The sequence below is a fragment of the Scylla paramamosain genome, chromosome 28, assembly GCF_035594125.1.
Source record: "Scylla paramamosain isolate STU-SP2022 chromosome 28, ASM3559412v1, whole genome shotgun sequence".
In the NCBI taxonomy this organism is placed as follows: domain Eukaryota; kingdom Metazoa; phylum Arthropoda; class Malacostraca; order Decapoda; family Portunidae; genus Scylla; species Scylla paramamosain.
Genome location: NC_087178.1, coordinates 1,705,414 through 1,722,500, shown reverse-complemented (window position 1 = coordinate 1,722,500; position 17,087 = coordinate 1,705,414). Strand labels below are relative to the sequence as shown.

Below are 17,087 nucleotides of genomic sequence, written 5' to 3'. Positions count from 1 at the left end.
GAAAGAGAGAGAGAAAGAAAAATAAGAGACAAGAGGAGAGGTAACAAAAACAGAGATGACTAAATGAATGAATGAGAGAGAGAGAGAGAGAGAGAGAGAGAGAGAGAGAGAGAGAGAGAGAGAGAGAGAGAGAGAGAGAGAGAGAGAGAGAGAGGAAAAGACAATATATAAGAATGAATGGATGAATAAATGAATAAGAAAACATGGGAAAAACCAGAGAGAACCCCAAAAAAATACAATAACAGATAAAACAAAAACAAAAATGATAAATAACTGAATAAGGAAAGATAGAACAACCAGATACAACCAACGAGAGATCACACACATAAATATTTGAGAGAATTAGAAAGGAAGGCAGAGTGAAAAGATGAGGGAGGGTATCAGGGAGAGGTATAGGGGTAGAGGGAGGGAGGGAGAGAAGCACTGCCCCAGGACTCAGGTAATTACAATCTTGACCAGCTACCTGAACCACTGCCATGTAATTTGACCTGTCGGCCCGTGGTGCCTTGTTAAGCTGGAGCAGGGAGGGGAGGGGGAGGGCCACGCTGCTACTGTTTCACACCTCTGGCTGAGATTAGAGAGAGAGAGAGAGAGAGAGAGAGAGAGAGAGAGAGAGAGAGAGAGAGAGAGAGAGAGAGAGTTCTATTTGTTCTCTCTCTCTCTCTCTCTCTCTCTCTCTCTCTCTCTCTCTCTCTCTCTCTCTCTCTCTCTCTCTGTCAACACCTTTTCTGAATAGAGGTAACGCCCCTGATAATCTCTCTCTCTCTCTCTCTCTCTCTCTCTCTGTTTCGAACACGCATACCCTGCCCTTCTTTCCTTATCTCTTCCTTATCCCTCCCTTTCCTTCTTCCCTCCCTCCATCCATCCATCTCTCCCAAGGCTCCTCCACCTCACCATCTCTCCCTCCACTCCTCCACCTCTCCCTCTCTCCCTCCTTTGTTTACCTGTCCTACTTGGAGTCACATAAACAAATCAGATCACCATAAAAGGAACCGTATTGCGAGAGCGAGAGAGAGAGAGAGAGAGAGAGAGAGAGAGAGAGAGAGAGAGAGAGAGAGAGAGAGAGAGAGAGAGAGAGAGAGAGATTCTGCAGACCTATTTGGAAAGAAGGAAGGAAGAGAAAACAAGACATGCAGAAGACAATGGAAGGGGAGGAAAGGATGATGAAGGGAGGAAAGGAAAGAAGACTGGAGGAAAGGAAAAAGGAAATTAAGAGAGTGAATTGGAAATGAAAGGGAGAAAATGGGAGGAAAGGGAAAGGAAGGGAAGGGCATGGGAGAAGAGAGTAGGCAGAAAAAAAGAGAAGAAATAAATGGAAGAAAAAAAAAGGATAGGAAGGGAAGGAAGGAGGGACAAAGAAACAGAAAAAGATAAATAAGAAAGAAAGTGGAGAGGAAATGAAGGAAAGGAGACTCATGGAAAAAGGAAGAGTGGAAGAGATAAAAAGAGATGATGGAATGAAAAGAAAGAAGAAGATAAAGAAAGGAAAGCGGAGACGAAACACAGGGGGGGGGCAGGGGGGACAAGAAAGGGGGGATGATAGAAGAAAAAGGAGAGGAGGAGGAGGAAGGAAGGAGGACAAGGAAGACTGACGAAAGATGGAAAGATGAAGGAAAAAGGGAAGGAAAAGGAAGAAGAAAAGGAATGAAAATTGGAAAAGGATGGAAAGGCAGAGGATAATTGAATAGAAAGGGGAATGAGAGGAAAAGAAAAGGGAGAGGGAGAGAAAGATAAAAGAAAAAAAAAGAAGGGGTATTGAAAGATCAGAGGAAAAAAAAAGAGAAGAAGGGGAAGAAGGAAAATGAAGACTGGCAAAGGAGAGAAAAATGAAAGAAAAGGAAAAAAGAGGGACGAAAAAATAAAATGAAAAGGAGAAGGAGGAGAAGAAGAGAGCGAAGAGTAGCAAAGGAGGGAAAGATAAAGGAAAAGGAGAGAAAGAAAGGAGAGTGAAGAGGGAGAAGAAAATCATTCGTTACATTCAGATAAGCATCCGGTGAGTTATGGCTGAGTTATACATCACACACACACCTGTCCTGCCCTTCCTCTCTCTCTCTCTCTCTCTCTCTCTCTCTCTCTCTCTCTCTCTCTCTCTCTCTCTCTCTCTCTCTCTCTCTCTCTCTCTCTCTCTTCCCTCCTTTCATCCCTCCCTCCTTCCCTCCGCCCCTCCGCCCTTGCCTGCATAATATTACCCAAGTGTCTCACAGCAGTGGTCAGAGCACACACACACACACACACACACACACACACACACACACACACACACACACACACACACACACACACACACACACGAGCGCACGTAGGCACACCCTGGTTCTTGTGTCCCTCTTTATTGTCTCCTTCTACTTCCTCCTCTTCTTCCTCCTTTCTCGCGTTGTCTTGTTGTTGTTGTTGTTGTTGTGTTTGTTATTGTTGTTGTTGTTTTCGTTGTTGTTGTTGCTGTTTTCGTTGTTGTTGTTGTTTTCGTTGTTGTTGTTGTTGTTGTTGTTGTTGTTGTTGTTGTTAATTATTATGCTTCATTTCTCCGTCATGTTATTATTTTTTTTTCTATTGCGAATTTTATACGAATTCCAAATTTCATTTCCTCGAAGAATTGTAAATATTGCAAATTTCATCAGCACCCGAAAAAAAAAAAAAAAATCGTGCGCACACATACACACACACACACACACACACACACACACACACACACACACACACACACACATACACACACACACACACACACACACACACATACACACACACAAACGTCTAGTCTAACCTGAAGTCGCTGAGAAATGTATGACCCAAAGAAGTACTGAATTTTGAGGAACATCTAAATACAGTACATTCTTAAAATACCTGCACAAAGTAATTAAGTACATGGGGATCCTACCTGGTAAAGACGCCACATTGAAATTCACTGGGCAGTAAAGCTTGAGAGAATAAAAAAAAAAAAAAAAAAATCGTACCTCGTTAACTTCACGATCAATGGTGACGATAAAAAAATAAATAGATAAAAAAAAAAGTAGCGTTTCGTTAATATCGGGATTGAATGATATAAAGGAAAAGGCTTTGAAAAATACGCCAATGAATACTGAACGAATCAAATGCATCAAAACAGATCGTCAGGTATAAAAAAAGTACATGTAAAAAGGTCTCCACACCGCCATATTACAGAATCGGTCTAGTTTTACGTTTCAGAGGAGGCATACATTAGTTAATAGTCTAGGAGCCATAAATTTTACGGTCATCTTATGCAAGTCAATGCAAGCTTAAGTACCGCCATTACTCACTGCGGGAGGTGTGTCAGCGAAGTGAAAGACACGCCAGTAAAATATTGGGGGAATACGTAAATGGGAGTAAAATTTGGGGTGCATATATTTATGATCTCTAACCATAGGGACCTGAAGAGAAGTTAAGTTTTAAAAAGGAGTATATGATATTTTCTTCATTATAGGAGATTGGGGGATGACGTGAAGGTAAAATATTGGAAGAACACACACACACACAAAAAAAAAAAAAAAAAAAGTAAGCTATAATATGGACTCCTAAACTAACCTTACCTAACCTAACCTAACCTAACCTTACCTAACCTAACCTTACCTAACCTAACCTTACCTAACCTAACCTTACCTAACCTAACCATACCTAACCTAACCTAACCTAACCTAACCTAACTTAATCTAACCTAACCTAACCTAAGCTATTTTTGCAACTTTTAAAATACGTTACGTTATTTTAGGTTAGGTTAGGACTTCAAGACCAGTTTAACATTAAAAAGAAGTATTATGTAGTATTTTCTTCATTATAAAAGGAAATCGTAGGTTGATAATTCCAGAAAAGCACAAATAAGAATATATATGTAGGTGATGAATCTATTAACAGTGGTGTTCCTCAGGGTTCTGTCCTGTCACCCACTCTCTATTATCCATCAATGATCTTCTGAACCAAACTTCTCGTCCTGTCCACTCCTGCGCTGCTGATACCATCCTGCATTTTCCCACGTCTTTTCGTAGACGTCCAACCCTTCAGGAAGTAAACAGTTCTCGCAGGGAAGCCACTGAACGCCTGACTTTTGATCTCTTTAAAATTTCTGATTGGGGCAGAGTAAATTTAGCATTGTTCATGCCTCAAAAAACTCAATTCCTCCATCTATCAACTCGACACAACCTTCCAGACAACTATCCCTTCTTCTTCAATGACACTCAACTGTCCCCCTCTTCTACACTGAACATCCTCGGTCTGTCCTTTACTTATAATCTAAACTGGAAACTTCACATCTCATCTCTAGTTAAAACAGCTTCTATGAAGTTAGGTGTTCTGAGACGTCTCCGCCAGTTTTTCTCACCCTTCCAGCTGCTAACTATTTACAGGCGCCTTATCCGTCCATGTATGGGATATGCTTCACAAGTTTACTGGGGGGGGGGTGGGATGTTCTACTCATAGCGCTCTTCTAGACAGGGTGGAATCAAGAGCTTTTCGTTTCACCAGTTTCTCTTCTCTAACTAACTGTCTTCAGCCTCTTTCTCATCTCTTGTTATTTTCTACCGCTATTTTCATACTAATTGCTCTTCTGATCTTGCTAACTGCATGCCTTATCTCCTCCCACGGCCTCGCTGCATAAGACTTCATTCTTTCCCTCACCCCTATTCTGTCCACCTCTCTAATGCAAGAGTTAACCAGTATTCTTAATGATTTATCCCTTTCTCTGGTAAACTCTGGAACTCCCTGCCTGCTTCTGTATTTCCACATTCTTATGACTTGAACTCCTTCAAGAGGGAGGTTTCAAGACACTTATCCTTCAGCTTTTTGACTACCGCTTTGGACCTTTTCTGGGACTGGCATCTCAGTGGGCATTTTTTTTTTATTGTATTTTTGTTGCCCTTGGCTGGTGTCCCTCCTACATAAAGAAAAAATAAATAAATAAACATACTAATGACTCCTTTAAGCACATTGACTTCAAGAGCAGTTTAGTTTAAAAAAGAGGTGTATATTCTCCTTATTATAGACAGAAAGTGAAACAACGTGAAGGTAAAATATTGAAGGAATACAGTAAAAATAATCATAATAAACAAGTCATAAGAGTCATAAGTCGTAAGTCATTAGAGATTTCAGAGCAGTAAGTTTCAAAATAAAGGGTATATGGGCTTTCTTTCATTTTAGGGGATAAGACGAATGACCTGAAGGTAAAATATGGAAGGAATACACAAATAAGAATAAATAGGGATGGTTATATTAGTGGACGCCTTTAGGTTATGTGAAATTCGAGGATGTTAAAATCTGAGAGGTGTTATATCGTGTTTCCCTCAATATAGTAGCAAAATTAAGGAAAATTAAGGTACAATCTATAAAGAAATGCGTAAATGAAAATAAACAGTGGACGAATACATTTACTGATTTTTTACTTTATTTATTTATTTATTTTTTTAAGATGATGTTAGCCAGGTAGAAATGTTTGATAAGTACCAGATCTTTTATAAGGATGGAGTTGAACGTAAAAAAAAAATGTAAAAATAGGCAAAAAACACATAAATAACATTAATAACAGAAGGGTATATTAATGAACACCTTTTAAATCCTCTGAAATTCGCTGGGCGGGAAAGATGACATCGTGTTCCCTTCAGTATGGGAGACAAAATAGCACGTGTTCTCTTCTGTATGGGAGACAAAATAGCACGTGTTCTCTTCTGTATGGGAGAAAAATTGCACGTGTTCTCTTCAGTATGGGAGACAAAATAGCACGTGTTCTCTTCTGTATGGGAGACAAAATAGCACGTGTTCTCTTCTGTGTGGGAGAAAAATAGCACGTGTTCTCTTCTGTATGGGAGACAAAATAGCACGTGTTCTCTTCTGTATGGGAGAAAAATTGCACGTGTTCTCTTCTGTATGGGAGAAAAATTGCACGTGTTCTCTTCTGTATGGGAGAAAATAGCACGTGTTCTCTTCTGTATGGGAGACAAAATAGCACATGTTCTCTTCTGTATGGGAGACAAAATAGCACGTGTTCTCTTCAGTACGGGAGAAAAATAGCACGTGTTCTCTTCAGTATGGGAGACAAAATAGCACGCGTTCTCTTCTGTATGGGAGAAAGAGGTATGGCGTGAAGATAAAATATGGGAGTACAGTAAAAAAAAATAATAAATAAATAAATGAATGAATAAATAAATAAGAATAAACAAGTAATATATAAATAGACTCTTTTAAGCATACAGACCTCAAGAGCAGTTTGGTTTGAAAAAAAAAAAAAGAGATAATAGCCTTGTGGGAGAACAGTGGACGACAGAAAACGATGAAATATTTTGAGGTACGCAAATAATGAATACCGAACAAATGATATATTAATAGACTCCTTTAAAAATTCTCATAAAATTCACCGGCGGGGCAGTAAATTTCAGAACGTAGTAATTTAAGTGATGTTTCCTTCACTGACAAAAATCTCCAATGCTGAAAGTTTGTATCGCTCATCCAGACTGTTTTCAAAGGCTGCTGAGATATTTAAACGAGTTCCCATGGTGTATTTTTTGCTAGTCACAATCTAAAAGCCCTGTTAAGCCTTTCGGTGCAATATGCAATAATTTATGCCATTAAAAAGCAATGTATGAAACTTTTATGATCGTCTGCAATAATGAAAGGGATAAAAAAAAAAAAAGTAATAGATTTTGCAGTTTCTATCCAGTACAAAGTTTGAAGGTGGATGCAGAACAAGGAAAATATGTCAGTGTGGTTAGTAAATTAATGAAAGATGTGACAATTATTGGTGAAAGGGTTAAACTGTCAACAGAATCATAAGGACTCTCTTGAAAACCCAAATAACTTCGACGAGACATGCGACACCGACATGCCTGAAAAGGAGAAGACAAGTGAAAGACAAGGAAGTAAAAATAGAGAAGGAAAAAAAAATAACAAGAGACTGGTTTAGCTATGCGCTCCACTACATTCTGCGACACAACGCCCAGCTGGGAAAGATTAAAAAGTACCATGTCGTTTTCTTTAGACAGACAGAGGAAATGATAATAAAAAAATGCAAATAAGAGAGTGATTTAATTATACACACCACAACTGACACATCGCTGGGTAAAAAAAATAAAAAAATAAAAAAAGTCGTATAATAATAATAATAATAATAATAATAATAATAATAATAATAGTGTGATTTAGTTATACACTCCACAACACATTTAAAAGTGGGATGTCGTTTTCTTTACGACCGGGCAAGGCTCTGATGAGTATCGTCCTCCGCTGAGCCTTTACAAACCAGCGCCACTACATCTTAAGGCGAGTACGTAAACCTTTATTACTCCTCGGTGCGTTACGATCAACAGGGCGCCACACGTCATGAGATTGCCTCCCTTTGTGACTCGGCAACTCTCATTCAGGTGTCGACAGGTGTGATTTACGGTTCACTATGACATTTACTTCTTACTTCCAAAAGGTTAATGGGATTTGAGTGTAATGGGATACTTAACGAATATGTTTCTGTTCTTTCTTCAGTTCTTCAGTTCATCAGTTCTTCAGTCTTTCAGTTCTTCAGTCCTTCAGTTTTTTTTTCAGTTCTTCAGTTCTTCCTTCAGTCTTTTAGTTCTTCAGTTCTTAAGTTCTTCAGTTCTTCAGTTCTTCAGTTCTTTAGTTCTTCAGTTCTTCATTTTTTTCAGTTCTTCAGTTCTTAAGTTCTTCAGCTCTTTAGTTTTTCGGTTCTTCAATTTTTCAGTTCTTCAGTCCTTCGGTTGTCCAGCTCTTCCTCACCCTTTATCCAATCTCCGTCTCATCTTCAGCTTATGTGTCCTTCGTTTCCTCTTCCCTACAGTGCCAGTTCATGTTTATAATGTGATACTTGATGTTACAATCCATCCCAGCCTTCCTTTCCCTTTATATAATCCCTGTTTTACCTTCAACTCCCCCTCCGTCTCCCTTTTCCCACTGTAATTCTTTGTCTCTTATTTCCAAAGCATCGAGGTGTCTAAGTGCAATGAGACATGTGGAAATATATGATGGAGTTATTTCCAGCCTTCCTCTGCCTGTCTTGTCTATTTCCTCCTTCAGTTCCTCCATCTGATCTGCTGTGTTATCTTACCTATTTCCAAAACATCAAGGCTTTTAAATATAGAGATATATGAGAAAATATCTTCCTACTCTCCTTTGGCTTCTCCCTTTCGTCTAATCTTCCTCATCTCCCACTTACTTCATATGATCTACCATCTTTTTTCATATTTCCAAAAGATCAAGGTATTTAATGACATATCTGGGCAAATATTTTCTACTCCTTTACCTTCTCCGTTTTGTCTAAGCTGTCCCATCCTTCACTCACTCCATGTGCGGCATTCACTTGCCATTTCCCGAGGGGTGTACTTAAGTGTGATGATCTGAGAAAATTAGAGTCTTTTCTTGCTCGCTTTTCTTTCTCCTCTAACTTATCTCTTCTCCATCCTGCACCAACCCTTCCCTTGTTCCCGCCACGCACTCCTGCCCACCACCTTCATCTCTCCCATAACACGAGAATCCCTTTCCCCATCCCGTTACCTTTCTCTCTCCAGCACTGTCACGCTCCCTTCCCTTTCCTCCCGACACCTGCTCTAACCTACTCTCTCTTTCTCCCCTGGCACGCACCTTGAGCCTAGTCCCCCCTCTCTCTCCCTCTCTCCCACAAGTCCGTTCTACCTGCCCGCTAACACCCCATACCTGCCTTTCCCTCCTTCCTTCCCTCCCTTTAGACCACAAATGACTGTCAATAAAGTTGGTAATAAGCCTCTTCACCGTGTCGTGCGGTGAGGAAGCCCCAAACGTAACTATTTCTTAGAAAACGTCCTTACGTCTTTGTCTCCTTAGTAAACACAGTGAAGGACCTTATCTATTATGTGAGAGATTTATACGTGTTGTTAAATGAAGATGCGGTAATTAAAAGCCGCAGTAATTTGATAATTAGTCGGAAAGTAACGATTTATATTTCTTTTTTTTTTTTTTCTATTCTGTTAAGAGTCCTGAGTGGCTTGTAACTGTTTCGTCCGGGGATTTTAGCGTGATTAAATGTGATTTGGACAAGATACGGCTGTCCATTCATCCATCTTCCCATCAGTCTGGTGAATAAAAGGGCATTCCGTGGATGTCACACTGCCAGTAAACTGCATGCACCTTCCTCTTAACCGTTTTGCTGCTCTGCTTGTCTTTTGTTAACGTTGAGGCGACTTTAATTAATTGTTTGGATGGACATAAAGAAAAGATAACAAATAAGAACTTCATATTTGTTAAACGACAGAAGTACGCATTTGAGACACTGTAGCACAAAAAGAAAAAAAATAGGTTTCTTAAAAATTATTATAGTGATTAAGGGAAAGAACTGACCAGAGGCGAACGGGTTAACTCAACCTCGTACCTTTTAAACTCTACCTCCACACTCTTGCCTTTTACCTTAATTCCAACATTTTAAATCCGGACTCTAACTCCATTTTTTTTTTGCATTTTTAACTCTAACTAACCTCTTGCCTTGAACTCTAACCTCTTACGCTTTAATTTAACCTCTTGCCCTTAACCCCTTTGCCTTTAGCTTAACCTCTTGCCTTTCAACCCCCGCACTCCAGTTTTTACTGCAGATGCTATGTAGAGTGAGGCAAGAAATTCTATTATGTGTAAATTCCAACCTCAGGAGAGAAGAGGAAGGAAAGGAAGGCAGAAAGGAAGGAGGGAAAGAAGGCAGAAGGCAGGGAAAGAAGGCAGAAGGAAGGAAAAGAAAGCAGACAAGAAGGAAAAGGAAGGCAGACAGGAAGGAGGGAACACAGACAAGGAAAGGGTAGCAGACTGGCAGGGAAGGAAAGAAAGGCAGATAAGAAAGAACACAGACAAGTTAGGAAAGGAAGGCAGACAGACAGGGAATGAAAGGAAGGCAGACAGGAAGGAAAAGAAGGAAGACAGGAAGGAAAGGATCCCAGACAGGAAGAAAGAAAAGGAAAGCAGACAGGAAGGGAATAAAAGGTAGGCAGACAGGAAGGCAAGTCGAGGAAGGCAGACAGACAACACAATGATTGACTCCCTAGCTAATCATAAACACTGAAACATTACGACGGTGAGAAACGATGAACAAGAAAACCATGATGTGAGAATAATAATGAACAGGGAGCGAAGAGGAGGAAGGGTCACCACCACCACCACTACCACCGCCTCAAACACCCGCCGGTTCTGCCACCCGTCACATTTAAGGACAACATTCTGAAACGCTTCGCTCTTTCACTACGACTATTTTCAAAGGCCATGGAGATGATTTGCGGAGTTCCCAGGAGTGCTTCCCCAGTTAATAATGTAGAAATCTTGTTAATAAGTCACTAGATCCGTAGAAACATCCTTAAGTGTAAGTTCAGGCCTTGTAATGGATGTGGGGTCGTGGAAGTGTTTCAGAATATTTAGCACTCACAACGCCCTTCCTCCTCCTCTCCCTCCAGCTTCACTTCCAATCCTCACACATCCATGGAGCACTCACCACCCTCCTACCCAGTCGAGGTGTTCCGTAAAGATTTGAATGTCACTAGTAAAAGCAAGATACTGAACGTCAACATACACGGACACCAATGCGGGGAACACAGTTTGAAAAAAATGAATCAGTTAAAATGCAGATTTTATTTTACTCAGTTATGGCTGTGAGAAAACTTGACGGAAAATTTATCATTGTAACTTATAACTGCAAAATGTGGGAAAAGAACACTAAAATAGGGTTGATTGCTAAGAAGTGCACGGGAACGGGGAGGACAACTATAGAGGTGACTGGAGGCGGTTGAAAGTGGCGCCACATTTGAATCCACGACTAATGTGTAAACAGTTCCCTTCCTTCCCACTTTGATGTGAGACTTGGGGAAATTATCTGCATTCTTTCATCGTGTATGAGAGGAGAGAGAGAGAGAGAGAGAGAGAGAGAGAGAGAGAGAAGAGAGAGAGAGAGAGAGAGAGAGAGAGAGGAGAGCGAGAGAGAGAGAGAGAGAGCAGCCGCAGTCACTTCACATGCAGGCGACAAAACACCAAAGAAACGAAAAAAAAAAACAAAATAAACGCGCAAGAACCCCCGACCCCCAATAATCCCATGTTTAAAGAATCCAACTCCCTTTGTATAGTATCACGAGCCTTGTCCGCCACCCCCGTGCATTACCTTTCCCTTTCCCTCACACCCCAGCCGGCAGATCTCTCGAGGGCGTGGCGACGGACCGATGTTGAGGCGGAGGAGGGGGAGCGGGGAGAGGGAGGGAGTATATAAGAGCATCAGATCCTCTTCCTAACGCGTGGAACGAATTGAATCTTTCTCCGTCTATACACTTCCTCTTAATGGCTTCCCCCTCCCCCATCCTCAACCCTTCTTGATGACTCTTTTCACCTGTCTCATCCTCGCTAATTCACCTGTCGTTAAAGGAAAAAGGGAAAGAAAAGAAGGAGGAGGGAGGAAGAAGAGGAGGCGGAGAGGGGGTAAGAGGAGGAGGAGGAGAAGCGGTGACAATAGGGATGAATAAAATGTTGATAACTATTATGATTGCAGTGTAGTAGTAGTAGTAGTAATAGTAGTAGTAGTATATAAATAAATAAGAGAGAATATGAATACGACGAAGACGTAACGTAGGAAAAGAAAAAAAAAAACAATAAAAAAAAAACACTTCACAAATTCATAATCCTCATCTCTTTCTACGTCTCCCTTCTGTCATCTTCATTAATATAAATGTTCCTATATTTCTCCCTTCGACCTTCACTTGTTCCTCATCCTCATTCATTCAGTTCCTTATGCCCTCTCTCTCTTCTCTCTCTCTCTCTCTCTCTCTCTCTCTCTCTCTCTCTCTCTCTCTCTCTCTCTCTCTCTACGTCAGCAGGCATTAATAGGTAGGAGGGTGGAAGAGAAAAACCCCGACATTTACCATCTGACAACGAGATTTCCAGGTGTATGCAACTGGTAAACAGACTTAATGAGATCCACAGGTGACTGGATGAAATGTTGTGCATAATTTATTGCCGCTGACACGCTCAACAAATGACTGTGTAACGTGACGCGCGGAGGGGGAGGAGAGAGAGAGAGAGAGAGAGGAGAGAGAGAGAGAGAGAGAGAGAGAGAGAGAGAGAGAGAGAGAGAGGAGAGAGAGAGAGAGAGGAGAAGAGTATGGGTGTGCAAATTTTTTTCTTTAATTTCTTCCTTGTCTGGTCTCCTTGACACACACACACACACACACACACAAACAAACAAACAAACAAACAAATAAATAAATAAATAAATAAATAAATAACCCACACTAAAACGAACAGAAATTCATGCCATCCACTCGCTATACACTCTCACATCCCCCCCCCAAAAAAAAATAAATAAATAAAAAGAGAAAAAAAAATAAGGAAGAAAGAAAGAGAGCCTGACTAATATTACGGCGCACCCATCTCAACCGGAAACTGGTGGAAGAGATGACAGGTAATTTCTGCATAAACACTTCATTTTCATACCTGGGACTTCCTGTGCTTTATATATTTGGTGCTCGTCTGTGCATTACATTACCATCCATTCATTACATAAACCGAGGCGCGTCAAAAAAACAAATATTGAGAGAGAGAGAGAGAGAGAGAGAGAGAGAGAGAGAGAGAGAGAGAGAGAGAGAGAGAGAGAGAGAGAGAGAGAGAGGTGTACATATTTTTTTCCTCTCTCTCTTTTTTCTACAAGCTGTTTACACATATTAGCCATTTACCTTTTGTTTATAGTGACAAGCTTCGTTTCAGGTAACAGGTCAACTCTTCCCTCCTCCTCCTCCTCCTCCTCCTCCTCCTCCTCCTCCTCCTCCTCCTCTTCCGTCAGGTAGGAAAGGCAGGTAACGCCCCTTCATAACTCACCTGACGAGGCTAATATGGTCACCTGGGGGAAAGGGAACTGTGTATTAGTGTTCTTTCTTAAACGTTTTGGTGGCGCTGTGATGGTGATGGTGGTGGTGGTGGCGGTGGTGGTGATGGTGAGGGATGGGTGCAGAAGTGATGTCCTGCGATGATGATTTGTGGTGGTGATACTCTCTCTCTCTCTCTCTCTCTCTCTCTCTCTCTCTCTCTCTCTCTCTCTCTCTCTCTCTCTCTGGGGAAGAACATTGTGAAGAGAGATAAGGGAAACTCACTATTTTCTCTTATTTTTCCCTATTTCCTTCACGCCCTTCAGAGATTCAGGCGGGACGGGAAGACGTGGTGGGTCGCTGGTTCAAAGTGTCGAGAAACGGATGACTTAGTTTGGTGACAGCTGCTTAGTATTCCTCAACTTACATAACCCCTCACCCCCCTCTCTCTCTCTCTCTCTCTCTCTCTCTCTCTCTCTCTCTCTCTCTCTCTCCACGTGTCTTTTCAGGGTGATTAAGCGCGGCAAATCATCCCCCACACGCCATATTTTAACTGCACACGCCACACACGTGTCTCATAATTACACATACACACACACACACACACGTTTGTCCCTCGAATTCTACAGACAAAGGAGAGAAAAGTGAGTAATTGTGACGATATAGACTCAGATCCTTGGTTCATGTTGTCCTTAATTTGATCGTCATAAGCTTCCCGTTCATTCCATCCGCTGGTAAACTCTGGCGCTCTCACTGTGTTCCTGGTCTTATTTTCTTTCTTTCTCTCTTCTTTTTTTTTCTTCCTTCTTCTTCCTTCCTACGACTTGAGCTGTTTCGGAAGAGTGGTATCAAGTTGCGTAATTCGGAAAGTACATCATATGATTATCCCTTCTGGTTCTTCCTCTATTTATTTATGACGTAACTCCACTGTCAGCGCGGTTTTCTTTTTCTCTTTTTTCTTCTTATTTTCTTTAGATATTTTTCCCTCCTTCCTACGACTTTAATCGGCAATCCCTTCTAGGTCTGTTCTTTTATAGGGGAGGGCATTGCGAGTGTGTGTGTGTGTGTGTGTGTGTGTGTGTGTTTTGTCTATTTTTTGCCTCTAGGCCCGTCTTTTCTACACATAAGGGGAAGAAAACGCTCCATATTTTATTTTATTTTATTTTATTCATTTATTTATCTTTTACTTTTGTACGAGTTCCCACCAGTAAACACTTCTTGAACGCTCCTCTCAGCACACACTTCCTAAACATCCCCATCATCTTTTATTATAATTTCGTGATTCTTCTATCGATAACACTAGACTCGGTGGCTCTGTGGTGAGGTGCTCCGTCTGTTGGCTAAAGGTTACAAGTTCGATCCTAATTCTCGGTCGTTTTTCGTTCGGGGAGGCAATGTTCTTTTAGTACATGGTTTTACTAACGAGGCGGTGTAACTTGGTCGATTTCCCAATTATATTTATGCTATTCCATCATAACAGATTTAGAATTATACTAAAACTTTTCTGTTTTTCACTCATCTAGTAAATTCGACCCCATCATATTTTCAAAGATCCGTAATTCTCCTAAAAACCTTTCGTCTTCCCCTTCGTCAGGTTTATTCAGTTTCAGAACTTCATGTAAATCCTAACAATTCTAGAACCTTTCGTCAGTTCTATACATCCTCATCACTTTATATAATTTTTTACTAGTTCTCCTAAAACGCTTCGTCTTTTCCTCCACCAGGTTCATTCATTCTCACAACTTCTTCATATAAATCTGAACAATTCTAAAGCTCCTCGTGTTCCTCTTCGTCAGGTACAGTACATCCACACTCATCACTTCATAATATTATAAGCCCCTCGTTTTACTCTTCGTCAAATACAATACACTCATCCTCGTCACTTTACATAAATCCAAACAGTTCTACACCCTCGTCTTCCCCTCCGTCAGCTGTATAAACCCTCACTACTTTACAATATCCTAGCATTTCTAACAGCTGTCGTCTTCTCCTCCGTCAGGTACATCCACAGCAAGGAGAAGCCCTTCAAATGTACGGAGTGCGGGAAAGGCTTCTGTCAGAGTCGCACCCTGGCCGTCCACCGCATCCTGCACATGGAAGAGTCACCACATAAGTGTTCCACCTGCGGCAGAAGTTTTAACCAGCGCAGTAACCTGAAGACACATCTGCTCACCCACACGGACATCAAGCCGTACACGTGTCCTCAGTGCGACAAGGTGAGTCGAGGTGAAGGGAGGATGAATGGGGTGATGCTTGATGGCTCTGACTGACTGACACCTGCTGCGATTCTGTGAGTTAAGTGCGCTTGTTCGCTTTAATGAGCATAGCAGCAGCAGCAGCAGCAGTAGTAGTAGTAGTAGTAGTAGTAGTAGTAGTAGTGGTATTTGTTGCTGTTCGTCCTTATATTTAGTTGTTGTTGTTGTTTTCCCTCACATCGCAGTGTCTGTTTCATTTCATTTGGTCTGTAATAAGTGCCATATCATCACACTTGTTCCTTTGTTTATATCGCACAACGCAGCTCAACGTATATACAGTAAAATATGCAATTAGTCTATGCGTAATCTGCACGGCATGAAAATGTATCTTGTTTCTTTTCTAAGTTGTATATAATTTTAACATATCTTCAAGTGTGTGTGTGTGTGTGTGTGTGTGTTCGAAGATACACCACCATTACTAATACGATACTGTCCCACCCTCCTCCTCCTCCTCCTCCTCCTCCTCCCCCTCCTCCTCCTCCTCCTCGACATGCAGGTGTTTCGACGCAACTGTGACCTCCGCCGCCACGCCCTTACCCACAATCTCACCTCGCCCCTTGACCTCGACCTCAGCGCCCTTCCATCCTCCTCCACCTCTTCTTCCTCCTCCAACTCCTCCCTGCTAGGACTGGACCTCGCTGCCCCAGCCGCCGCCCTCCACCACCACCGCCTCCACCACCACCACCACTACCCGCTCTCCCCGAACTCCGTCGCAGCTGGAGAAGAGGAAGAAGAGGAAAGAGAAAAAGACATCCCCGAGCTGCAGGGAGCCCCCGGCCGCACCTACAGCAGCGATGAGGATGAGGCAGCCAGAGTAGGGAAGCGATCCAAGGTTTGTGTCTGGAGGGAAGGTGTGGATGTGGAGTCTTCATTCATTCATCCACCAGGCTTGAATAATTTATCTATCGCCAGGCAGTAAATTTAACGCGTGGATGGTTGCTTCAATTTTATTCACTCCCCCATGCAGTCGACGAGAGATTTTGAGTTATTCATTTATTCAGGGAGATCTTGATGTGGATGTGGGGTTTCATTCATCCACTCCTGGGCTACTGAAGATGAGGTGGATGCAGGGCTGTGATTCATGCAGGCGTTGGGGGGCGGGGGAGTGGGGAGGAACAGGTAATATTTCACAGGTATTTCCGTGAGGCTGGTTCGGCCTGCGTCTGGGCGCGACGTGGCCGCCTCCACCCTCATAAGTCACAGGGCGAGGGGCGGCGCCGGCCTGGGTGGAGACGTGTATAAAAAGGGACTTGACATAATATCCATCGGGAACAATCCTCCAAAACTTGCTAAGGGAGGAGAGAAGACACCCCCTCTACCACCACCACCACCACCATTACTACCACTAGTACTACCATCACCACCATTACTCCCCGGCGATATCCTAACCTCCCTTGCCCTGCCTCTCTCCACCACAGACCGAACGCGTGACGACTCCAGCTGAGGGTCGTCCTCCTAGTGGCGTCGATTTCGATGAAGATGACGAAGACGACGAAGACGATGACTTCGGAAAGGACGACCTGCTGGTGGACGATGATGACGATGACGACAGCAACCACTCCAGTCCACCCACGTTGCTCGGGAGGTTCCGCTCAGACCAGCAGAAGGAGCCGTTGAACCTCGGGGCGTCCACCTCCGCCTCCCTGGCCTCCTTCAGTATAGCTTCCATCATGGGCGGGGCGGATTAGTGCCTCGTAGGATGCCTGCGTGAAGGAAGAAAGGAAGGAAGGAAGGAGAAAAGAAGAATAAAGGATGCAAAAGAGATAATTATAGAATCGAGTTGTGGAATCAGTGAAACAGCACCAGAGAGAGAGAGAGAGAGAGAGAGAGAGAGAGAGAGAGAGAGAGAGAGAGAGAGCACCGAGCGTGAGAATGCTAGCGAGAAATCAAAGACGAGAAAAAGAAAACGGAGTCAAGAACAGAGAGCAAAGAGCGAGAACAAACACCAAAGGACAAGGAGAGTTAAGAGACGCGAGAAAGTTTCCCATGGTAGAAGTATAGAGGGAGGAAGAGGAGGAGGAGGAGGAGGAGG

At 42.4% G+C, this 17,087-nt stretch overlaps 1 protein-coding gene across 1 annotated transcript in view; it reads left to right on the top strand.

Moving 5' to 3' along the window:
• Positions 1 to 16,882, top strand: part of LOC135114677 (protein sister of odd and bowel-like) — a 21,170-nt gene extending 4,288 nt beyond the window's left edge. Inside the window, exons 2-4 of the mRNA XM_064030556.1 lie at positions 14,800 to 15,016; positions 15,552 to 15,887; positions 16,474 to 16,882. Of these exons, the coding sequence (XP_063886626.1) occupies positions 14,800 to 15,016; positions 15,552 to 15,887; positions 16,474 to 16,743 (823 nt within the window). The 3' untranslated portion in view covers positions 16,744 to 16,882. The remainder of the gene's footprint in view (positions 1 to 14,799; positions 15,017 to 15,551; positions 15,888 to 16,473) is intronic.
• Positions 16,883 to 17,087: the final 205 nt, after the last annotated feature.